The sequence below is a fragment of the Nilaparvata lugens genome, chromosome 5 (assembly GCF_014356525.2).
Source record: "Nilaparvata lugens isolate BPH chromosome 5, ASM1435652v1, whole genome shotgun sequence".
Classification (NCBI taxonomy): domain Eukaryota; kingdom Metazoa; phylum Arthropoda; class Insecta; order Hemiptera; family Delphacidae; genus Nilaparvata; species Nilaparvata lugens.
This window is the reverse complement of record NC_052508.1, coordinates 49,583,741-49,609,472: the sequence shown is the minus strand read 5'-3', so window position 1 is coordinate 49,609,472 and position 25,732 is coordinate 49,583,741. Positions and strand designations below refer to the sequence as shown.

At 31.8% G+C, this 25,732-nt stretch overlaps 3 protein-coding genes across 8 annotated transcripts in view; 1 reads left to right on the top strand and 2 right to left on the bottom strand.

Moving 5' to 3' along the window:
- Positions 1–69: 69 nt before the first annotated feature.
- LOC111047310 (MOB-like protein phocein) lies at positions 70–9,507 on the bottom strand. The gene is made up of 5 exons (XM_022333033.2): positions 9,183–9,507; positions 8,460–8,623; positions 5,774–5,983; positions 4,472–4,583; positions 70–1,083 (listed from the first exon to the last, which is right to left on the bottom strand). The coding sequence occupies exons 1-5, from the start codon at positions 9,234–9,236 to the stop codon at positions 952–954; spliced, it is 672 nt and encodes a 223-aa protein (XP_022188725.1). The 5' UTR covers positions 9,237–9,507; the 3' UTR covers positions 70–951.
- A 739-nt stretch (positions 9,508–10,246) lies between these two features.
- LOC111048303 lies at positions 10,247–12,909 on the top strand. The gene is made up of 5 exons (XM_039429521.1): positions 10,247–10,308; positions 10,934–11,054; positions 11,399–11,580; positions 12,079–12,186; positions 12,765–12,909. The coding sequence occupies exons 1-5, from the start codon at positions 10,289–10,291 to the stop codon at positions 12,907–12,909; spliced, it is 576 nt and encodes a 191-aa protein (XP_039285455.1). The 5' UTR covers positions 10,247–10,288.
- Positions 12,910–16,089: 3,180 nt separating this feature from the next.
- Positions 16,090–25,732, bottom strand: part of LOC111047296 (cyclin-dependent kinase 14) — a 331,518-nt gene continuing 321,875 nt past the window's right edge. For all 6 annotated transcript variants that reach the window (XM_039428523.1, XM_039428525.1, XM_039428524.1 and 3 more), the window contains 5 exons: positions 24,976–25,162; positions 23,846–24,060; positions 22,118–22,279; positions 21,471–21,561; positions 16,090–20,358 (listed from right to left, as the gene is read on the bottom strand). In XM_039428523.1, coding sequence (XP_039284457.1) covers positions 20,288–20,358; positions 21,471–21,561; positions 22,118–22,279; positions 23,846–24,060; positions 24,976–25,162 — 726 coding nt within the window. In that variant the 3' untranslated portion in view covers positions 16,090–20,287. The remainder of the gene's footprint in view (positions 20,359–21,470; positions 21,562–22,117; positions 22,280–23,845; positions 24,061–24,975; positions 25,163–25,732) is intronic.

Here is a 25,732-nt window from a genome sequence, read left to right as displayed (position 1 = left end):
ATGAAATTTAGAAATAAATAAGACCGAGTTTCCTTTAAAGAGAGCTGCAAGTAAAATTTGAATAAAAGCTTTAAATAAAAAACTGAAATTTTAATAATGATTATGGATACTTTAATATATACATTTCCACATTGGTAGAAAACTTTTTCATGCACAATACAAGAGTATTTTCACAATAGTTATGATCCTTTATAATTACAAGCGATTATATTATACTTTCACATGATTAGAAAACCAGTACGGTATTCATACTAAATACAAGAGTAGCATGGATATATTATGAATTGGGAGGGAACATCAAATATATATTCAGGGGATTAATTTCAGGGGGTCACCTCACAAGTAACTAAATGTAGGACTATATAATTTATGAATCTAGAAAGCGGACAAAACATGATTAAATAATATATATTTATGAAATCAATGTTAGTTTTCCATTAATTTCAAGTGAAGTTTATTGTTGAACCTAGCAAGTGATCATTTTGATAGAGTATTACTCTCATACGTATTATACAATACACTCACTGAAACACACACTCATTATAGACCACGAATAACTTGGTCTTACCATAAATAGCATTCGCACATAATGTTACACACATGTTCTACCTAAAGTCACTGTATACATAATAACTGTAGTTTTATCGTCTTTGTAAACAAAATGTTTTAACGTGAGCACGCTTTGGTGCACCAATCAGAAAGACCCTAATAGCAAGTTCAATGTTTCTGATTGGTTCCTGTTATTGGTCGCTAGGCAACTGAAGCGTGCTTCACTAAGACAGTTCTAAGAATCGTTTATAAGAACGGCCTTTTCTTACTGTACATATATAATAATCTTAAAAATATAATATAGACTTACAGCTATACAGTCCTTGCTTCGTGATAATACACTAGTGTCCACACTTTAGTGTCCTATGAACAATTCAGCCAAGTTCGTTGGTAATTTCATTCTCAAATGAAGTTTTGCAGTTCTTCAGTCGAGCCGTCCTCATCACTGGGAACTGGCACGATCAGGTTGTTCATTGGCATCAGGTCGTACTTGAACACGAATCTGGAAAACCGCTTGCACAGGTGCGTTTCATTCTGCAAGTCAACAAAATTTACGTTTAATGAAAATTTCACGATAGATGAATAACCAACCATTCACTACAAAACTAAAAACTACCTACATCATGTATTAGTCAAATTAAACCTATAGAACTAGAAAATGATTTTTCAATCTCCAATGAACCAATTCATCAATCTCTAAACACAATTATTAGCTCTTATTGGAACATCTTTGAAAAAATCGAGTTTGCCGCAACCACTTATTTATTAAAATAGTGACAAGAAACTAGGTTTGGCTATTATAGAATCATTAATCTCTGGTGATCCCTCTAGTTAATTAAATGAATAAGTGATTGTAATCATTTCAAATATTTTTCAATAGGCATGTCTACCACAATATAAACAACTGCTACACAAAAAGTAGACTACTCAATAAATATGAATATTACAATATTTATTAGAGTTCAACATATTGAGGAGCTCTATGCAAGAACGGCGTTAGGAAGCAAACCTTCATTTTGAGAAAACAAGTTACAAAGTTTTCAAATCATTAGACCTTTTTTCTCACCCAAAACCTTTTATTTTGGGTTTCACCCTGAATTAAATTGAAATTTCAACTTTTTAATCATTATAATTATTGTACTGTTCTTGTTCATGTGAATACTCAATGGGCCATATGAATAAAGTTGAGCATTTGCTTATACTTCTAAAATATTGAGCATTTGCTTCATTTTCTATGAATAAACGTGAGCAAAACCTTTTGCTCATGCTCATCAAAAAAATAGTTTGAGCATTTGCTCAAAAGTAAAAGCTTTTGCTCAAAATTGTATGAATAAACTAGAGCATTTGCTCAACTTTTGAAGCAAATGCTTCAAAAAAGGTGAGTCTAGTCTAGAGCAGCTATCACCTTTTGCTCATAGTAAAATGGCTCAACTAATTCGTATGAGGAAGAGGAAACTATACCAGATACGATCACAACCAATAGTTGAGAACTATATAACTCTTTTTAGATTCAACCATGATATATATCACCATTATCCCTACAAAAGAATAAATACAAAAGATAGCTGTACCTAGCTGTTATAAAGATAGCCATCACAAAATAGGAAATAGGCATTTAAGAAGATGAGAGTGTAGACGATTATAAGAAGGCTATTATAAGAAATAAGAATATGCTGAAGATTATTATAGAGAAGACATTTTTTTCATGCTATTATTTCAAAATTCTAAACTCAACTAACCTAAAACTCTATTCATAAATAGAAAACAGAGCAGACGACGCGAACTCTAGCGGTGCACCCTACTTGCATATTTAGCGCTTCCGTGAGCTATAAAAACAAAGTAAGGCTAAAAAAGAGAATCAGCTGATGAAAAATCTTTAAAATACGTGAGCATGTGCTCCAGAGTTCAGGAGCATAAGGTAAGAGTATAAGGTAAAGCTTATTCATATAAAAATGAGCAAATGCTTTTGCTTCTATCTTTTGCTCATGAGCAAAACCTTATGCTCCATGCTTTTGCTCATGAGCATTTGCTCTGGTTTTATTCATATGGGCCAATGACAATCAGAACTAGAAAGGCTTGAAGCCGCCCTTCTTGCATAGATCCATATCACTGAAGTCCTTATTGCATAGATTGCATAGAAAACAAAAGTTTTCCACTATAATAAGAATAAGAATTGCAAATGAAAAAAGGAAGTATGTCATATAAAAGTTATTTTTAATGATAAAAATTGAAATGGGTAAATGTATGCCTTCTGTACCTTACATGTATTGGGTCTCAATAGCAGTGTAAAGATATGTTCCATAGTCTTCTTCTAATACATTCATGTCTATCGCTTCTAGCTCTTCAGGATTAGTTGAAGTACTTTCATGAATAACTATTTCCATTTCAGCATCTGATTCGGATTCTTCTGACTGATTAAATTCATTGGTTGTAACTTCTTGTGGGAGTGTTGTTGTGAAGAGGTTTTCATACCAATTTCGTTGTTCTTCATTCTCCAGGAATTTAAACAAACTTCTGACATCTTTCAATGTTACTCCTCTTTGCATCAATAGAAAGGGCTGGAAATGTCCTGCATATGTGGTGGATGCTGCTAGCATCTGTCCAAACTTATTGTAACGCAATCGAACATAAGATTGTATCAGGAAAGGTATAGGTACCTCTAGAGTAACGTAAGAATATAATTCTGAACACTAGAAAGCAGCACTGCTATTGCTCGGAACCAAGGTCTATAAATACAGGTCATGACACTCGTGTTCCTTATGGAGTGGCCATTATGGGAGGCCTTTATGGCGGTACATTTGAAAATACAATCTGCTCATAAACAAAATCATGCATTATGCTTTATAAAAACAATATCTGGTTCAGATAATATGTAAATTATGGTTTTCGATTTTTTAATAATGAAATTTCAATAATAAATGGTTCAATAATATTCATTTTTTTATTAATAAAATTTGTTCTTATTCTTGTAACTTGTTATGATTCATAAGGCAATGGGACAAGAGGCTAACCTCAAAAACAGTTTGAAGTTCACAATCAATTAAATCAAAAATTCAGTTCCTAGTTTGAATCTAAATATTATTATTCTGTTGGAAGAATTTATTTTACAATTCAAAGCCAAGCAATATTCCTTGAACAATATAACAAAATAACACATCATGTTGATCAATCTATAACGATAACACCTGATAAATTTGAAAATTGGTGAACTAGAAACCCATAAAATGGCGTTTTACAATGCATCATGGGATTGTGTCATGACCTGTATATATAGACCTTGTTCGGAACGTCTATTTTTCATCAAAGAGCATGACATTTATAAACTAATGTGAGCGAATATTTTTTTCCAATTGATGAGCCAACCACTCACCCATTTTTATACTTGTTTCGGTAGATTTTTACCAGTTTTGGAATTGGGACTTGATACTCACTCGTACTCATGCTATATCAATACAATGTATTGACTCAATCGTACTTATCGATAGAGGATTCCCCAAACTTTGGACCGTGGCGAAAACACCAGAAGTATGAAGTAGGTGTACTATCATAGAGATCAGATAGTATAAGAAGATATACCATGGTACAGGACGGTATGTTTCTAAATTCTGATTACTGCCGAAGTAAAAGTCGATTATTAATGTTAACTCAAGCCGATTACTGTCGACTACTGTCTATTGTCCAAAATAAACTGGTTTTGTAAGAACGACACAGTATGAGAGACTACCAGCGTCTCATAGCTTCAAGAAAAATAACTACTAGGACTATCGGCTTGAGTTAAAAGTGAAATTTGGAACACAAACGTCCTATACCTCCTTATACTATCTTTTCTCTATGGTGTTATACAGTACAGCACATCCATTCCCATAACGATATTACCTGGGGTGAGAAATTAAAATAATTAGTTGAAGTCATACTAATTTACCTCGAAATCATCATAGATAACCCGATGGTGGAAGAATGCATGTGAGAATATCCTATAGACTCTGCGGCATACCGAACCAAGTTTTGTCACTGAAGAATCTTTGATACTGACTCTGCAATCAAATAAATAAAATAACTCTACTTCAAATGAAAAACTGAAAATAAGTTTATTCACGACACAAATCTAACGCATGGAAAATAGAAACATCGAATTTAAACTGGTACAAATTACAATAAATGGTGCTATATAGTTAAGTACACACAGAGCTCGAAAATTCTCATTTAGAAATATACATTTAATCAACATAATAAACAAAATAACAACGTTTGAAATTTGAAACCATAACTTATATTACATATTCAACTTGATGATTGCATAAATTAACTTATGCCAATTGAAATGAAATTTCTCAATACTGAGCTCGAACATAATCATGTACAAATAAGTTATGGATATACAAAATATGAACAAAGGTTTGAAATATGTAAAAATAACTAGAATACTTGAACAAATCGATAGCTTCATGAAATACACTTTGCCGACAGATAAGATAAGATTATTAACTATGAAAAGCGAACTATGTGTTCGGATTATAAATAATCTATGTCAACACAATAACAACAGTTCAAGGTTCAGATTGTAATAAATTGGAATATGGAAGTAAACTGAATAATATAGAGAATTGATTAGATGTATCGTCATCTACAGTTTACTGAAACAAAATATTAGTTTCCAGTTAGACAAGAATATGATTAACAAAACAATACTTCAAGCAGTAAATGATTTGTAGATTAGAACCATCCATGGTACTTTCTAATTTACTCCTATATTTAGGCCTATTTGGTGTTTTTTGGACTCTTAGAAATGACTTTAAAATTATAAATTTACTAATTTTCGTGATTTTGACTATTCTAAATCTGGCAGATTAATAAAAACGTATGAAAGAAACGACTTTGTCACAACCATTCACTTATTACAGAAAACAAGATTTTTGGAATGTTTTAATAAACTGTGACAGTTTCAAGTCGTTTTATTCAATACGAATATCTACCAACATTACCTTCACTACAACACACAAATTTGAGAAATAAAGGTGAATGGAATCAGACCATGATTCTAGGACACTTTAAATTTAATCGACCATTAAATCTATAGGTTAAATGGGTTGGATATAGATCATTGAATATATAGATTTAATAGTCCTATAGATTTAATAATTGTCCTAGAAACCGGGTTTAAATCTATCTTTAGTTTCAGCGTTGATTTGATTAGGGAATGAATTGATAAAGCTGTCGGTTTTACCTGCTAGGGAAATATTTGTTGCTATTTAGTAGGCAAGCAGCTCCATCAAGCGTGTGCCTGGTGTAATCGATGGCCGGACATTCTTTGGGCGTTTTGTGTGCGGCGCACAGAAATATCCACTGCTCGGTGGCTGTCATCTGCTTGCAGATTCCCGGATGACATTCACCCTGCAGCTGAACTGCCAAACCGTTCAACTCCATACAAAATTGCCTGCAAACAACCACAAACACATTAAATAGTAGATACAAAATTATCGGGAAGAAATAACTGGTAAATCTGGTAAAAAGTGAATTCGTATAGCTTTTGTAGGTGGGGAGTCTTTTGCAAGAAGGTCCCACCTCGTCTGAATATACGATTATTTAAGCCGTCAATGGGCCTTACGATTGTCATAGTTCAGCCGCCACCAAGTTTAACGTGCCCATCCGATGACACGGTAAATTTGGTATTGCCTACGAATAAGGAAAATTAATTATTAAATAATAATAATACTAATTCATTTATGATCCATAGATCATATATGATCCACAGATGAATATAAGATGATTTGATCCATAGATGAATATAAGACCTCTTCAAACATAAATTTACACACAAGTTGTCAAGTAATCTCCACTTGAAGAGTAAATTGAATAAATAATTATAAAAAAATGCATAAAATACAATCCATTTAGGCACTATAAACTAAAATGTAATATCACAGTTGGAGTTGAAAAATTCTTCTATCGAGTAATAGGGCCTTTCAACTAAGTTAAATAACTAAACAATTTACTTTTTAAAGCTTTATCATACACATTCTTGGCTCCAGCAGGAAGCTTGATAAATAAATTGACACCACTTACAAAGCATGTTCTATATGATTTGTGTTTTACATCTTCGCAGATGCAACATCTGACTGGATCGTGTATTGAAACTATGTATCTGGGACCTCTGAGCATAAGACATCTTCTTTTTTATATAAAGTACAGAGCTTGGTATATACAAGTTAAATACTGTTAAAATATTGAGTCGAATAAACAGAGGTCTACAAGTGTCTTGCTGATTCTTACGAAAACTAGCTCTAATTGCTCTCTTCTGGTACAGCAGTAGATGTTTGAGGTGGGCTGTGTGACACCACAAAGGTAGGCCATAAGCTAGATGACTCTGAACTAGAGCAAAAGAAACCACTCTTAGATGCTGGGTTGACAGCTGTTCTTTTAGTCTTCTAAAGACAAACGTTGATCTCGACAACCTTGTACACATATTCTCGACATGAACACTCCAGGATAGATTTGTGTCTATGTTGAAACCCACCACCTTTACTGCAGGTGCTTGGGGCTCATCTACAGAGCGCATACTGCATATCATTTTTGGGGTCTTACCAATATTTTCAATCCATTGGCTTCAAAGGAAACTTTGAAACGCGAATCTCACTATAGATTAGGCTTATATCTAACCTAATTATAGGTAGTAAGGTATCACACTACCTATAATTAGGCTAGATATAATCTATAGTGAAATTCGCGTATCAAAGTTGGTGGATTTCATAGAATCACTGTCTTTTACGTTCGCACCACATACTATTATAGTTGATAGATGTCATTGAAGTCATCCACTTACATCTGTTCTAATATTGACTGTTGATTCTTGTTGATAATAATCAATTATAAATCAAATATTTATTAGGAAAATATGTCTTTTCATGATTGAATGAAACATTGAATATTCTGGGAGTTCATTGTATTTCTACAAAGATTTTTGGCAACTTGGCAACGATGTGGAATTGGAAGATTACGGAGCCATCTGCTTTGCCCAGTGACAGACAAGGATAAGCATGATTACATTGGATGCAGGTATGTGTGAGAACACGTGTGGTCATGCATGACCAAATTAAAAATAAAATCTGGAAAAAGGTAGCCTATAACTCACACTGAACGCGTGTACTTGCTGGTGGCATTCAGTGTGAGCAGCTACAGGCACCTCACAACGTGTTTCTTTGGCTCTTTCCAGATTATGTTCTCATCTGCGCACTTAGTCATGCTTGACCATGCCTGCATCCTATGTTATAATAGCCCAAATTAGATTAAGACTTTAGAACGTGAATATCACTTTAATTCGGTATGAGGTTTATTGGGCTAATTCCGATATGAGCATTGAAAAGGTTTTGATTTGAATGTAATGTTTGGAAAACGCCAAAACTTGGAAACTCTTTTCAATTTATGAGGTAGAAAAAATGAAAGAAGTGATCATTCAGAGTAAACCAATATTGTTCCCAATAATTATATTTTCCAACATTATATCCTTGTGGAGCAATAGCATGATTGTGGAACCTATTCAAAAGGGATGATAATGATTATGAGACTCATTGACCTTTCAATAGTTTTATTTTAATTTTGTTTAAAAAAAAAAACAGAATATAACTTTTAATTCTATTTAAAACCTAGTCAGTCAAATTAGTTTAGTGGTTTGGGGTGTATGGGTGATACAACCTTTCGTCTGCTGGATTGCTTGGCTCGTGGATTCTAATCCCGCCGTTAAGCATGATTTTTCGAATGATGTTTTTCATTAATTCTATTACCGACGCACAGGCTAAGTGCTGATGTGGGAATAAAAGAAAATGTTTCAAAAAACTAAATGATAAAACATGAAAAGGCAATAAAAGATAACAATTATTAATTTAATGTAAAAGTTTTTGATCAATTAAAATTACCTCAAATGTTCATATTTCCATACACCAACATCTTGTGACTCTGGTGGCGTGAGAATTTCGTCAATGTTAGATGGGTCACGTCTAATTTGTTGCTGAATGTACTGCTGAACAGCTAATGTACTATCCATCTCTTCAAATGGCTCATCGGGCCAATTGTAGAAGTCCTGAAACAAGCATAAAAATGTATATAAATATTAATGTGTAAAAATTAATTGAAACTTATGCTCTATCTGATGCACTCAAAGTACAGTCTGTTTCACTACAAATGAGCTTGAATGTCCGCATAATAACAAAGCAGCTAGTTTTATAAAACTGAGATTCTAACCTAATGTAGGCTACGTTTTCAATTCAAGTAAACACTTAAAATTATGTCTACTGCTTCTAAATCATAGGCTACATAAAATACATAACTTTAAATGATTGAAATACCTGAAAGTATAAAATTACAAGCTTTTACGGCTATAGTCCAGGCCTAATGTCTGTCATCAAAACAATAGAGACCGCCGTTTAAGTTTTTGAGATCATTATAATATCCTGAATCAATTCAACCAAAAATTTGATGACAGGCATAAAGGAACTAGACCTAGAACTACACCGATTTTACAAATTAAACATTTAAGCAGGTTTCCTAAAGTTCAATCTGGCATAGGCTAATTTTAGGTTAGTCTATTCCATTATAAGAGTAATTAACGTAAATAGAATAAAGAATAGAAGTAAAAGTACCTTGGCTTTTGTTCCAGGACGATTTCTTCTCAAAATTGTTGTTCCATCTGTCATTTTCAAATTGGAATTTATGATTCAATAACTAAAGCGACAAACCTACTGTACTTCCAATATTGTCTTTTCCTAACAACTCCCAACCCTAGTGTCTAAAATAGCTGATTAACAAGTCAATGAATTAAAAATATCAATATTATTGATTATTGATTGTTGATTGATATACTGAAAAAATCTTAGATGAAACTCGAAATTTAAAAATAAATGTACAGTAGTCTTGAGCTGCACTGATCATAAAAATCTAAAAATGGCGATTTGTTTTTTGTTTATCGAATCAAGCTATCGAGAATATGAGATCGATATCAGTAGGAGTGAAAACAGGAAATCGACTATCAAGACAGTGATAGTCGAGTCTCGATCTTTTCCCGCTCAAATTTAATATTTCAAAAAGAGGAAGAGCTTGTTTGTTTTGCTATTATAGTCCAGAAAACTATATAAATTCTACTCCAATCATAATCGTAATTAATAAAGTCGGAAATTATAAATTATTTTACTATAAGTAAGTTAGTTCAAAGTCCTCGCCGCCTAGAGTTTCATTCACCTTTGAACTTACATTCAAGCTTCAATTTATTATTACTCACGCACAAGTCTAGGGCTGATATGATCAACATCCTCAGCAAAAAAAAATCTAAATGAACATTTGTCCAATAATTTTGTATGAAAAGTAATTTTTTTAAAACTTCAAATTCAAATATTGAAGGAAAATGCTTTTTGAAACCTTTGTCATCTGTCGCTTTTTTAAATTCAAGGAAAGATAAAATGATATTGGGAGTAATATACAGTATATCCAATTATCATTATCCAAAATAAACAATTACCTAATACACCTGAGTTGGAGTGTTAATGTTATTCTACTCTATTTTCACCGTATTCCAAAAATGTCAGTTACAGTTATAATGGTAATAGTCTTGTTAAGTCACTTTGCAATTAGTCAACGAATGTGATAATTGAGAAGTGTCATCTAGAATCCATGAAAAGTATGCTAGGCTGCCGTTTCTTTCTAGAATGTTTGAAAGTAGGTGTACCAACATTTCATCTGCCAGAAAGGAAGAATGATAATTAGAAGGATTCTGTAAGTATGAATCGATTGATAGATACCCTACCTATGTGAAATATTTCAACGTTACAATTTATTGATTTTCGTTGAGTTTAAAACCTGAAAAACGGACCATAACTTTTATTCTTTTAATATGACAAAACATATTCATTGACAATTAAATTTGAATTGATGAGACTAATGTGATGAACTTTTGAAATTGAGCAGATTAATAATATATTGTTGAATACTGTTAAATGAGTACCGGTAGTACCTGAGCTAGTCTGAAACTCTACCTCATCTATGTAGTCGTGTACTCTACCGCATAGTAGTCGTTGAACTCTTTCATCATCTATGAATTTTATTGGATGAATACCATAAAATTACAGTACCTAGCTCTATATTCCCCTATTTTTCTTGAAGGGTTTCTATACGGGAACCCTATGTGTTCACAGCGGCAAATAGTAAATATGAATCCTTTCATTCTTTCTCCATTTTTTATTAATGGAACAAAATTGAAATGGGCCTTCATACACCCCCCACCCCCCAAATAGCGGAAAATAATTTACATAATATGCTATGCTCCACATGCGGAGCTTACCTACTTTCTAAAAACTACTTTTTCAATCAATTATAATTATAGAATGATTAATTTTTCAAGAGTTTCAGAAATTGCCTTTCTAATTGAAATGGTTAGCTGTATGAGTCTTGAAGAGAAATTCAATGAGATATCGTCTCGACATAGGAGACAACTTACTTATCCTTATGGGAGCGCTATTGGGGTGAGTAATATGAAGAAAATTCTTTACTTCATCATATAAAAGTTTATGATTAATTAATTTCTATTATTAAAATCAACGAGTAAGATAAATTCAATGGAAAGATTTTTGAAATGTATGGTGTCCTAATTGCATTATTTACTCTTTCAAATGTTTCATATGTATATATGTTTTTTCGGTACCTGTATTTATTATTGATCTGAATAGATGAAAATAACTATAGTTTTTCGATTACCTTATTTATCAATCACATATATTGTACAAGTGTTGAACTTTGAATGGCACTACAGACTAAATAATGCTCAAAGCTGTTCCTAGTATAGTTTCAATAATTTATCTTGTTACAGATGTATCTAGCATTTGTTGTGCCTGTTGATCTTCAAGAACAAGACATTCTTTTTTCTTACAACTTTGAAGCCAACTATAACCTACCAACTACTTTGGAACAATATGCATTTCAATCGCTAAAATCGTTGAGAAGTATTAGCAGGCAGATGGCATTTGCATACTTGGAATCTTACCTGGACAGGTTTGTTGAAAAATTATGATTAAAATCATGCATATGATACAAAACGTTTAGCATATAATATCATACATTTAAAAATGTATTACGGTAATCACCAGTAGTTAGCCTCCTCAAGAAATTTATACTTATAGACCAATTATCTGCCTGAATACCTATTGTTATGGAAGAGGCCTTTAGAGGGGCGGCAGAGGAGAGGGGTTTCTAGATTCTTCGAGTGAGTTGGTGTAGAAATCCGCAACACCATTAATTAATTTGGCTGCATAACAGTTCCTGATAATATGTTATCGATTTCATGGAATTTTAACTTAAAAATTATCATTGATTATTTCAAATTCAATGTTGTTTTTGAAGGGTTGACTACGGTAGCATCAAAATGATAAAACATTTTTTGAAAATACCTACATATATTGGGCAATAATATAATATCAAATGATCATCTAGGCTACACAAGTTTGATACATTTTATCAATAATAATTATACTAGGCTACTTATTTTTTCAGACAACAAATAAATGGAAAACAATGCATCTTGAAAATGATTTGTGAAATATCACAGACAGAGCTGAGGCATAATGGTTTGCTTGGAAACCTTATTCATGTTCTATTCACGTAAGTAGAACTTATAACGAGAATATACATCAGCTTAGTCTATGCATTTTCAAGTGTAATAATAATTTGTTTCATCTTTCTGATCAACCGAGATACAAAATTTTTAGTATAATGTATATTTGGACTGTACATTTTTGTGATCTTTATAAAAGTGTTTTCATAACCTCATTTGGACTATTTTTATCAAAATTAGGGAGAGGAACAGTTTTGGGTTTATCCTGTTGATTCTCTCCCAATCATTAATTTGATGTTGTGATTAAGGAATGTAATAAATGTAAATGTAATGTAAAACTTGAAAGAAAACATGAAGCGTGTTCAACTCAAAATACTCTAGATTGCCGTATTGAATTGTATTTGTACAGGCAGTATTTGCTAGTTTGAATCAAAATGATTATGTTTCAATGATTATAATTTCAATATCGGATCACTTTTCCATTCCAATTTTTGTAATTAATTTTCCATGTAGCTCTACTTTGTAATTTTTTGTTGCGTGAGCATAAAATGTCGTTGGAATTAGCTTCAACATTGCAAAAATAATCATTTTAAATTCTATCCTATTTTTATTATTGAATTTACAGCCCTTCCTCAACAATCCAAGAGAAATTCCTAAGTAGAGAGTTCGTATTGGCTGAAGAGCATGGCACAAAGTTCTCCAATTGCACGGATACTTATTCAGAGTGCACGCATAGTTTGCTGGATCTGATATCTTATGAAGAAGACTGAAGACTACCTTGATCAGTGAGTGATCACATATTTATGATTCCATTATTGATTAAATTTACATTGTTTGTAAATTATTTATTCGGAATAAATTTTCTATCGCATACTGGGTCCAAATTGACTGTGATTGCCAAATATATTAACGTTATTAACATAAGGAATTATGTTATTTCATATAGTTCACCATGGATAAGGTCACAAAAATAAATAAGTACACATAATTTTCATTAGAAACATGTCGTTCATTTAATGTACTATTACTGAAACTATTTTACATAATTATATTTTTCTCTATAATCAATAATAATAATAATAATCGATTTATTTCTCTTCTTCGCAATGAGAAGAATTTGGGTAGATTTCTGAAAGCATACAATTCAACTTTCCTAGTTTCATCAAATTGATTTTGGCTTCAAAGTTCTTGGCAACATTTCTTTCATTTCATCCAACAATTTTACAAATCATCATCGAACAATATTACAAATTATTTTCATGATCATCACAACTTTCGACTGGAATATTTACATAAATTCTAAATTGGTGGACGTAATAGCAGCCTATGCCAAGGGACGGTGTGCAAGCGCGCGCGCAACAAGCTAATTCAAGTGCACAACAATGATAAAAATAATTCAATCGAAAAAAGAAAACAATTCAAACATGGCATAGTAAACGATATAAGATGGCCAATTTCTCAATTCTTATTAGCAATACTCAAAATTCGATTCATTGTCTCAGGCTGGCTATAAAAACCCGATTAGATCACAGAATTATTCAACCAAAGCGGTTGTAAAAAATACAATTCCCTTACAAAAAAAAACTCCATTACAATAACACAAGTTCAATATTAACCAATTTGAAAAAATGGAGATGGAAGTCGAGAGTAAGGTGTTCTTATTTCTGATGGAAGAAATGTTATTTTTCACTGCATACAGCGACTATATCTACAGGAAGAATCATACTATCAGACTTATAAGTTGACGTGTATGTAACTGATTCCCTCTCTGAGAAATGAACAATATATTGTTGTCATTCAATTTTAATCTGATTACCATCAAGGAATATTTCACAATATATATAATTTTTTTGGTTCACCTGCAAAAAGTTGTTTCTATATATTAAGCTAGTATTTTTAGGGAAAAAGATGAATTTAAAAATTATACGAAAATGAATATTAGTAGGTAGTAGGTATTGAATTTCTCTATTGGTTGACAATTTTTCCATCGATATTATGAATATTTCATTGTTTTCTTTTTGAAAATACTTTCATTCTAACATCAAAATGCAATTGAACAAACATACAGTATTTAAAACAAAAAATACATATAAATCGTCATTTTTTGTTTTAACCCAAAACTCAAATATGTAATTTACAACAAAAATGAGTATTCTCAAAGATGTGACAACGTTTCAACGAAACATTATTTGGGATAACTTTATTCTGACAGAAAATGAAACCCACAATCACTAAACAAGAACAGTAGGCCTACAAATAAAAAATAGAAAAATGAATCTATAAGATAAGACTGAAGAGATTAACTATTTGAAATCTATGAATTTCAACATCATGATAAACTTCAATAACTACTTCGGAATCACAATAAATGATCAGTAATTCAACTAACAAGCATAATATTTTGAAAAGTACAATAAAATTCTATTTTTCCATCGAGTACAGTAATTTTTGTTGATAAACTTGAATTTTCCCTGAATTATTTCACTGATGAGACTATCTTTCATTACAATGTTCTACAACAAATAGGCAGTATCCATCGAGTTTATTACCTACAACAGAGAATTAAGTTTTGTCTCCAAATCGGTTAGTTTTCATTCTATATACTTTCTAATCAATATGCTGTTATTTAAAAATACTTATCAACTCTACAAGACAATTCTCTACATTTGGAGATTCAAGTTTGATCATTTATTTATTGAACAGTAAATAAATCTATGAACTTGATTATTATTGATTCTTTGAGAAAATACACTGATAAGATAGATCTCAAGCTTTTTAACAATCATAACAAAAGTTTGATTGATCAAAATAAGAGTAAGTTACATAATACAACCAAAAGTATGATTGCTTTTTATAATGGATACAACTAATGTTCATAATTTTTACTTTTCTACACGACTTTGAAATAATATTGGAAGAATACTCATGGCCAGTATTATTTCTGTGAAAGCAGTTCATTTTATTAATCTTATCTAATTAGTATATTCGAATGTCTTTTGGGTTTTTGAAGACAAACAAAACTTCAGGAATCTATCAAACAGTACAAGTTGCTGCTTACTCTTAAATAAATGCAAACAATCAAAAGCATAATGAAATAAATGCAATAATTCCGTAAAAGAAATTAGAGAAGTGCTAGTATTTTGAGAAATCATGTAAAAAATGTAAAAAACAGTGCCAAAGCATACAAAGTGTCATAATAGTATCTCCAATCATTATAGCAATATAATAAGCTCATTTATTTTTGTGAGATAAACGTATTAAATAATGATGTTTAGTTACATAGCGACAAAATAATATAATAAACAGCCTCCAGCCAAAGCTAAGCCTACAAAGCTTCTTCTAATATTATTTTATTGTCCAGGGTTGTGCAGAGGAAACGCATGTTTTTCGAACAGCCAGTACTCGTCAACGGGAGAACGTATTGCCCTGGAACGAATGTTGGCAGACAACCCATACTATGCCATTTTAGTTGCTATGAGCGTTGGAACGTACAACATCGTGTGTTCGCTGTTAAGCAGTTTTTTTAGAAACAATGAATTTGTAGTCACAGTGCAACGCTTTTCCGTCAATATTTTAGAGTTGGGCGTCGAGGTGCAATGCCCGATCGAAATACTGTACTCCGATGGGCTGCACCGTTTAGGAGTACTAGTTCTGTGATGAAAAAGAAACCACCTGGTCTTTCCCGTTCAGTTAGTACTCCTGAAAATGTAGACCGAGTCAGTGTCGTCGAGTCGATCGTTTAGGACTAGTAACAACTGCCGTTCTGACTCGGTCTACACTTTCCGGGGAACGGGAAAGACCAGGTGGTTTCTTTTTCATCACAGAACTAGTACTCCTAAACGGTGCAACCCATCGGAGTACAGTATTTCAATCGGGCATTGCACCTCGACGACCAACTCTAAAATATTGACGGAAAAGCGTTGCACTGTGACTACAAATTCATTGTTTCTAAAAAAACTGCTCAACAGCGAACACAAGATGTTGTACGTTCCAACGCTCATAGCAACTGAAATGGCATAGTATGGGTCGTCTGCCAACATTCGTTCCAGGGCAATACGTTCTCCCGTTGACGAGTACTGGCTGTTCGAAAAACATGCGTTTCCTCTGCACAACCGTGTATTTATCTGATTTACTAGGAAAAATTATTATAATAACAGTTTTTATATTGCCAAGGGAAAAAATTAGTGATTACATAAGTTTAATCATTGAGAAAGATCCTGACCAATGAACTAGATAATCAAATTGGTTACAAAATGGTTTGACCATAATAACATCCTGTCACAGTAACCACATTGTAAAATTAACAATTTTCAACCACGGATCAATTCAAGGTAATAGAATTTATAATATTATCAACTAGTTTAATTACATCACACGAATATTTTTTAGTAGATTCAAACAGAAAGTTTATCTACAAAGTTCAACTAATATCTACAGAGAATTACACTGTACAGTATAAAATCCTTTACGCCCCATTGCAATATCACTATAAAAAGTCATTATGTACCAAGTTCCACCCTCTTATTCACAATGAGAACACAATACATTTTGTAGGCAACAGCAACAGTACATTTTTGTTCAACGTTGTCATCAGTCATTAAAGTCTACGTAGATAGCAAATTATATCAAGTAAATATGCTTAGTCACTCTATGTACTTAGTAAATAGTTATAATTGAGCACCGTGGAAGGATTATATAATTGAATTTGAAAAGACTCTCTGAGCAACCATCATTCGATACATTTATTTATAAATAAAAAGTATAGGAAACTTATGATTAGAATGTATGGCAACATTTTTCAATCAAATAATACTTTCATCCACAAATGCCTTAAAGAAAAGTCATTTGGATGAAGATCATCTTGAAATTCAAGGAGTATAATCTTTCCAAACTCATTGATTGGAAATGATAGTCTATAGAATAGATATTTGGTTATTGAGTTTTAATGACTAACAGATCTACAAAATCCCCTTCAAAAAAGGTCAAGGACATGAATAAATTATTCAAGTGAACCATTAGTTTTCCTCAATAAAAATATATTGGCAAAAAAAAATGGTAAATTTATATTAAAATTTGGTTTTATAATTTGCTTTAAGTTCAATCCTTTTAGTATTATAATAAAGTCTAGATGAGGATAACAATTTATTTTCAAAAAATAATAATACATTTCTATTTGTTATTCAATTTTTTTCTTACATTGAGGAGTGTGAATAATGTATGACGACTATTGAGGACAAAGCTTGAGGAAGAAAATATACATGTAATATTAATGGCACTCATTCTATAGAATAATGTGTTAATTAATGAAGATAAATCTTGAAAATTCATGAAGAATTCGACGAATTTTACAATTTCCAGAGAATTTCAAATTAGTTAAAATGATAAAGAATTTCAAGAGCACTTAAAAATTATTTTTCAATCAAAAATAAGTTTATTGATTACATACCATGATAAGTTGAGATAATTTTCTCAATAATTTGTGTAAAATAAAATATTAATATCATCATTTATAGGTTCATTCAAAGAGTCTCTTACAATATTATTCGAAACTACAAGTGATGTTCAATAACAGCCTCTAGTACTTAGCAGTGTTTCATTGGATTACAGTATTCAAAATAATTCAGTTATTGAAATGTTATAATAGCGATTCAACAAATAATGAATGAAATCTTGTTTCCCCCTGTAGTGAGATTCAAGTAAGTTATTATTACAAAAAACAATACTAATTTCAACCTTTCTTCTACAGTTTAGTTACACGATTATAGGATTATAGATTCTAGAAATCTAGATCTAGAGATCTAGAATCGAGAGTTACTCTAATTGACAGGGTTTCTATTATAATCAATGAAAAAGTGGGGGTTTAACAACCTATTTGGAACTCACAGACTGTAAATATATTAATAATTATTGTTTTTGTAAAAAAATATTAGAAATAGTACTACCATTTTGAAATGATAACGGGCCTTTTCATCCACTTTTTTCAACTATGTTAACAAGCTCTATTAAGCAAGCCTTTAAAGCCTAGAACTTGACTATTACAAAAAATACGAAGTGCAATTCTGCGAAAAGTTCTTTGATTTGGTTGGTTTTATTGTAAAATTATCATGGATTGATTGATCACTGACTATTCACATATAAGATATATTTACAACTATTATCATCATTCATTACTTCATGAGCAACTATTATTTACAAGATTTTCAAGGATATTTACAATCGTTAGGTACACAATATAAAAATCATTCATTTCTCAAATATCACTACGATTATTATAACAGTTTGTTTCATATCTGATAAATTGTTAATTTGACGTTATAGTATTCAAAACATAAAACTCAAACAGATTACGACTAAAATGATTAGAAAGGAGACAGCATAATGCAATGGCAACTGGGTGGAAGAAGATGGAAAAGAGAAGATTGGGAAGTCACCACATTTTATAATTTATGCAAATGTAAATAATATCAGGCACAATTCATCCACAAAAATATAAGTGAAAAATTACACTAATGAAAAATAACATTCTTGTAATAAAGTACTTGAATATTCAAGGAACATATACACAATTTTTCATTTTAGTAATATTTCACGATGTGCCAATAATTTAAAAACCGAACTTATAATGAAACAAAGAAGAACATTCAAAGAGTTTAGAGGCTCAATAAATTTTTATGACAAGTAAATATAATTTTCAAAACATAATTATCCATTTATAAATAAATTAGTACTGTCAATAAATAAATTAGTACAGTAAAATAGTACTGTCTTTTGGAGACGAAAAGTCTTTAATTACTGTTCAACATGCTGATGATATTTGAACTTTTATTGTAACGTACAACCTTGTCTTGAATAGATAATGAATTAAAATTGGCAAAATAACAACATAACATCTTTTAAGGTGCCAATGATAGAATATTATAAATACAATGAGATTATACGCATACTAATAAACATAAAAGAAACACATAGGATACATAAACAATACTACAATTATTAATCTATTGGTTGTATCAGAATTAAAGTCATGTACTTGATGTCTTTTGTATAAACAAAACTGAACTACGTTGAATTTTCGAAGATAACATTTCATTAATGGTTCTGTATTACAAAATGAAAATATAGTTCAGCATAACTTTTGTAGCACTTCAGTGGTAATCCTCTTCATCTATCAAAAACGTTCCTTATATAGTAGCAAAAAAATAATTCACAAACATTACATACATTTGTAGATATCGGCACATTGAATGGTCTGATTCTTTCCATACCAACACAATATTTTTCAATTCTTGAATTAAAATATTCCAGAACACAACAAAAAGTAATCAATATAATATTATTTCAATTATCTACACATTCTCTTCATAAGCTCCCACATTAACCAATAGTTGTAAACTGGACCCATTTGTAACCTTTGTAAAGTTTAAAACTTTGTAGACTTTATCATTCTTCCTCGGATGAACATGATTAATGCTTCCCTTTTATTTGGCTGCTTGATGTTTTGGAAAGGTAGGAAAAATAATTACAAATAAAATGGAACTTAGATGGATGTATGGGGAATTGAACTGAAACCAGATAAAGAGCCACCACGTCTTATCTACAAGATAGACGCGATTACACAAATATCGAATTGGGCCGATTTCAAATGAAACTATAATCAGATTGAAAGTGATTACAAATTGAATCGAGATCAGGTTTAACGGATTAAAAATGAAATAAGATTGACTCAATTACAAATGAAATCTTATGAGAAGCTATACAAATAAAATTTTGAAATCAAATTACAGATGGCTCAGTTACGAGTGTTGGGGCAGCCAACATTTTTCTTTTTTCTCTTTATCGAAACTGAATCTCAATATTGAAGCTATCATAAAGATGTAAAATAACATTTTTAAATTCATCAAATACCCAACTATGAAGGTTTAAAGGATCCGAAACAACAAAACAAACGAAGTTGAAGACACCGGCGACATGGAAGATTTATCGTATTTGAGTCGTGTTGTTGCAGTCTAGTTTGTAGTGGTGGTGGGGTGATAGGTGGGGAGGGGGTGGCGAGGAGGAGGATGAGGAGGAGGAGGTTGAGATTTGAGCTGCTCCTTAGCAATTGGCGAGCGTGTGCAATTGGCGACAGCAGGCGCCGTTGTGCTCGTCTCAGGTCTTCGACAGAGGAATTCGACCTTCCGGTAACAGGTGCACGCCATCCACGCTGAATATTGACATTTCTGCAACAAAAAAAATTATCATTACAATAGATAGATAGGTAAATAATTTAATTTATTTATCATACTTTAAAATATTAGCATAAAAACACATAATCGGGCAATATTTGTTAATGACAAAGCTTCAACATCAACAATATATTTTAATACACCCAGAGATAGTGAAATAAAGATTTCTTTTTGAAATTTATGCGACAAAAGATTGAATTTAAATCACATGGAAATACGAAGTAATAGGAGTCAACTACACCTATAAAGATAAAATTCTCAATATTTTACGGCGCAATTGAACTTTATCATCAATCAATTGAATCTCTTGATCAAACAATTCGGCAATTCTTCAATGGACTTTGGGGCTTGAAAATATTTTTTTTTTCAAAAACTAAACGTTTTTATTGGAATATTAAATATATTAACATATTATTTTATATGAGTACAGTTATGAAAAATATAAGTACTGGAAGTACTGGTTTTTTATAATCATTTCCTAATTACAACTGACAACTTCTCAATTTCAAATCGTATGTTCTCAAATTGAAATGATACTTTCTCAATTGCAAATGATGACTTCTCAAATACAATTGAATATTCTCATTTACTACTGACGTATTCTCAAATACAAATGACTATTCTCAAATGCAGTTGATACTTTCTCAAATACAGTTGGAAAAGGTGTAGAGATCTGTTATTGACATTTATGCAACAGAGAATCTGCCTTACTACAATCAAATCACATTGAAATACCCTGGACTTTGGAATAAATCTACAAAAAAACAACAAATATATACTCCAACAAGGAATTCAAAATTAATGAATAAATAAAGCAAAATATTAACTTTCGACAAACATCAGTAATATAATATAATTGGAAACAGAAGTACGAGTAATATAGTATAATATTGACATTGAGCGGCTGAAGTCATTCATCTGATTCAACCCTACCTAACAAGATGTATTAAGAAAAAAATAGTAAGAAAATCACAAGATTAGTTCTTAGATTGAGAAGCGATGTATTAAGTATCCAGTGATATTAAACGGTTTCCCAAGCTATAGAAGTAGAACTACAATCGTTGATAGTTGATTTGAACGAATTTGCATTTGACTGTATCACTCACCATCGGGTAGATCGTACAATTTCCTAGGTAATGATGAGAAATATCGATGTCGCAGAGCATCTTCAGCACCTATCCTCTTGTCAGGATTCAACTATTACAAACAAAATACAAAATCCATTAGAAACAATATCAAGGTTATTTTTAAAATCCAAACACTATAAGCGTTTTTATAATTGCATTTGAAAACAGAAAAAAAAGTTTAACGTTCAAGGTGATTAGAAAAGCTAGAAACACCAAATAATGCATTTAAACAAAGATAATCAAATTGAAAATCCTGATTTTGGAAACTTATGGAAACTGAAAAATCATATTTTCAGGATATTTTGTGAAATATCTGTACAACCACTTCAGATCCAAACTCCTTATTAGTTTACTGTTTTTTTAGTAATTTTTTCATGGACAGGTAGTTGTCCATCCCGATAACTATCGATCCATTAAGAAATATTTTGAAATAAACAAAATTTTTCAACCTTTATTATAGTGTTTGTATCAAATTTTAGAATACTGTAACGTTACTGGGGTCACATAAACTCTGTGCACTTAACAAAATGCTTACAGAAATCAATGGGAAAAATGGAAACAATCTCTTCCTCGGAAAGTATTGAATAATGGAGAGTATTGAATGATTTTGGTTGAACGTCAATTACCTGTAGGAGTGCCGAGGCCATACTCTCTCCTTCGATGATATCGTAGAGGCGGGGAAATGAAAGACCGAGTTTCTGGCCCCGATAGAAGTTCATCTTGTGAGGCTTGTAGCCCGGCAGATGGGTCACTCCTTCCCAGTCTTCTTCCAACGGGGTACCTAGAATCTACAACAAGTAATCAAATATTAGCATTATTATAATATTCAAGAGTAATGAAAATCCAGTAGAATCTGGAAAGAAATTTTCAATAGAATACTATTTAGTATATTTAGATTATCATCAAACTTACATAGTACATATCAAAGTAATGAGTCTTCACTTGAAACCATGAAAGTCATAAATATCGAACTAATTTACCACAAAATGGTACATTTGCGACTTCAATAGAGAATGGAATATTTCACAATCACTGACATTCACAACACTGACATGTTTTACAATATTATTATAATACAAAATATTATTAATCACTCATTCAATAAGAACAACAAAGTTATCTAGAATAATGAGAGCAGCAGTTAGCTATTACTGTCCTTGATAAAAATTCAAAATTAATTAACTTGACTGATTTTCAGTTGCTCAAGCTCATTATACAAGTAATAGAGCTACATAACAATGTTTATGGCTATTATTTGTTCATTAAATGAGATCAAATTAAGCTAAACTTATGAAGCTGAATTATTTTGTCCAATAGACATTCAAGTAATACAATTATAGGAAACGTTTAAACTTCATTATCTGCAGTCTGGTAGTATCAAGCTTCATCAGCATATATAAGATATATAATATACGTTCAACATCGTACACAAAAGTTGAATATTGATAATTTAAGATTAGTATAACTTATGTATGAGAATTACTCATTATTATTTGTAAAGCAATGCCTGGAAGTGTTTTAAGAAATACATAAGTAACTGAAAACAATAATATTTTAAATGAGTTTACGTCATGTGTAAGAATTGTCAGCTAGAACTGACAATAATATTGGAGAAACGGATCGCTTCTAAGAATTCGAATACCTGTATTTAGCATGTCATTTATTCATCCATTCATGATAAATTGGATTTAAGAAATTATTTGATTTTTATAAAGTAGGAGAATAATGATATTACCCACCGACATACAACATATATTTGTATATTCACTTTTATAGGGCTACTACATATTGTTGGAATGAAATGAAAATTCAGAAGTATCGTTTTTCTCTTTTTTCTGAGAGTCATGCTCAGATGAGCTCTAGGCTAGTGCGTGGGCAATGAGGTGGTTGTTAATGAGAGATAAATGGAACAACAGTTTTACATTTTGTTTAAATGCAAATTGAAATGGAAAATAAATAATAGTGAAAATCGATATTTATGTGTACATCGATATGAAAAGTTGACTGAACATTGTACTTGGACTCTATTGTGGAAAAATAATAATAATAAGAAATCAATAAGAACTGTTGATATTTATTGATTAAATTTAATTTTTTTTAATCCCTCAAATAGCTTGTAGCTAGAGGGATAATATATCACAAATTGTATATGATTATTTTTGTATCTGTTTTGTTTTGAGTTGAATAAATGAAATGAAATGAAAACATTTCAAAAGGGCACCTGAGCATTTTAATTTCATTCTTATATGTATTTTAAAGCAAAGCACATTGTTGTTGTAAGTTTTGATGTTAAGTAATTAAATAATGTTTATTGAAGTATTCAATAAAGTAGGCTATGAGATGGTTGTATGTACCTTGAATATCTTCTCGAGCTGGTCGTAGACCTCCCTGACGCCGGGGAAGGTGGGGAGGCCGGTGATCATCTCGACGAAGATGCAGCCGACGCCCCACATGTCGAGTGACGTCGAGTAGTCGGTCGAGCCCAGTAGCACGTCGGGTGGTCGGTACCACAGCGTCACCACCTCGTGCGAGTACGTGTGCGAAGGAACTGATTTGGCACGTGCTAATCCTGCAACACGCAAAAACACAAACTTATTACAGTGACACACCTTGAAAAACGGCTGAAAAACAACCAGTTCGTATGTTCTTCAAAAGATTATTCATCAGTATGTTCACCTAGTCAGTAAATATTTAAAGACTCACACACTGACTTACCTGCTCCTAGATGAATTATTATTTCAATCACAGACGCACTAGATGCTTCAAGATCCCATTCTGACGTTCTGCCATCTATCTGAGAAGTAGTGAGGTTGAGATGATTAGTTTAATTCAAACTGTGACTTCAATTGGGAGCAGTTTCACTAAGAGGTCGTGCTGATAAGCTATCGCCATAAACTAAGTAAACAGATCTGTGCTATCACTTAGATAAGTTGAGAATCATGCGCCTGTTACTCCCGTTGGATGGGTGACCGCTTGAGCCAACTCCTCTAAATATGATTCAAGTCTTTAAAAAACATTTAATAAATTTATAAGAGACATTGCTTACATTGATCTCTGCTTATTTATTGTTAGTACAGAGACTATCACTGTATTAAAGCCTGTGTAGTTATTTAGATCTGTAAGTACATATACATTGGAAAACCATTTAAAAAATATATCTAACGCTCCTGCTTCAATCAGTGTCACCTCCAGTAATTTCACCTCTGTGGTTTTCACTATCATTCAATCTTGTTTGAGTAGTTCTTGGCTGTAACATATTTACAAATGTCAATGAAAATAATGTTACATGGTGAGATTCACTAGCAGCATTCTTCTCTATTAACATCATCAACTTATTGGAAACTAATAACAACGGTAAGATACACTCTTAATGTTGACTTGAAGGTTTTCCCATCTCAAAGAAAATAACAATAAAAATAATAGTTGGAAGTTGAAGTTAGTTTTGCATTTCGGCAATACTGTCAATTGAATGTGGTTCTCGTACCGAAGTCAGCCAGCTTGAGCTCGCCGATCTCGCTGATGAGCAGGTTCTGTGGCTTGACGTCGCGATGCAACACGCGCCGTCGGTGGCAGTAGGCCAGGCCCCTTAACAGCTGGAACAGGAACAGACGCACGTTGCTGTAGTTCAGGCCACCTCCGTGTCGCTCCATGTACTGCGACAGGTCTGTGTGCTACGAAACAAACACAACTTTTATAATAGTCATAACAAAACATTGAGATAACATTACATAACAACAACCACTTGGCAACAAGAACGAGCGAAATTCGAATAAATATAAAACAAAAATAGTTAAAAAAAATTCATTAATCTTTAAAGAGATTCACTTCAAACTGTAATTGGTCGAATGGGAAGCTTTAGTGTTATTAATTATAGACTATTGTATAAAAGTTACTGACACCTAACAGTTTAAAGTCAATATTAGCCTACAAGCTTTTTGTCAAAAAGAAATGAGTATCAACGTAACAAAGCAGCACCAAAATAACATTTATTATAATTTTGAAACTACATGAAAGTTTCTCAGTAAAATAATACTGTTGATTCAACCCCTTAAAAAGAATCACACCTCAAGCATATTTTATTGAAAATCTTAGAAAATTACAGCAGTTCTCACTTCTTGAAGCGAGTTTTTAAAGATATTATTTCATTTTCATAATTATTAAAATTTGTTGGATGATAGTTGATATTGTGGAATTTTTCCATAATTGGAAAAACACAGTCTAATTTTTGTCACATCCACATT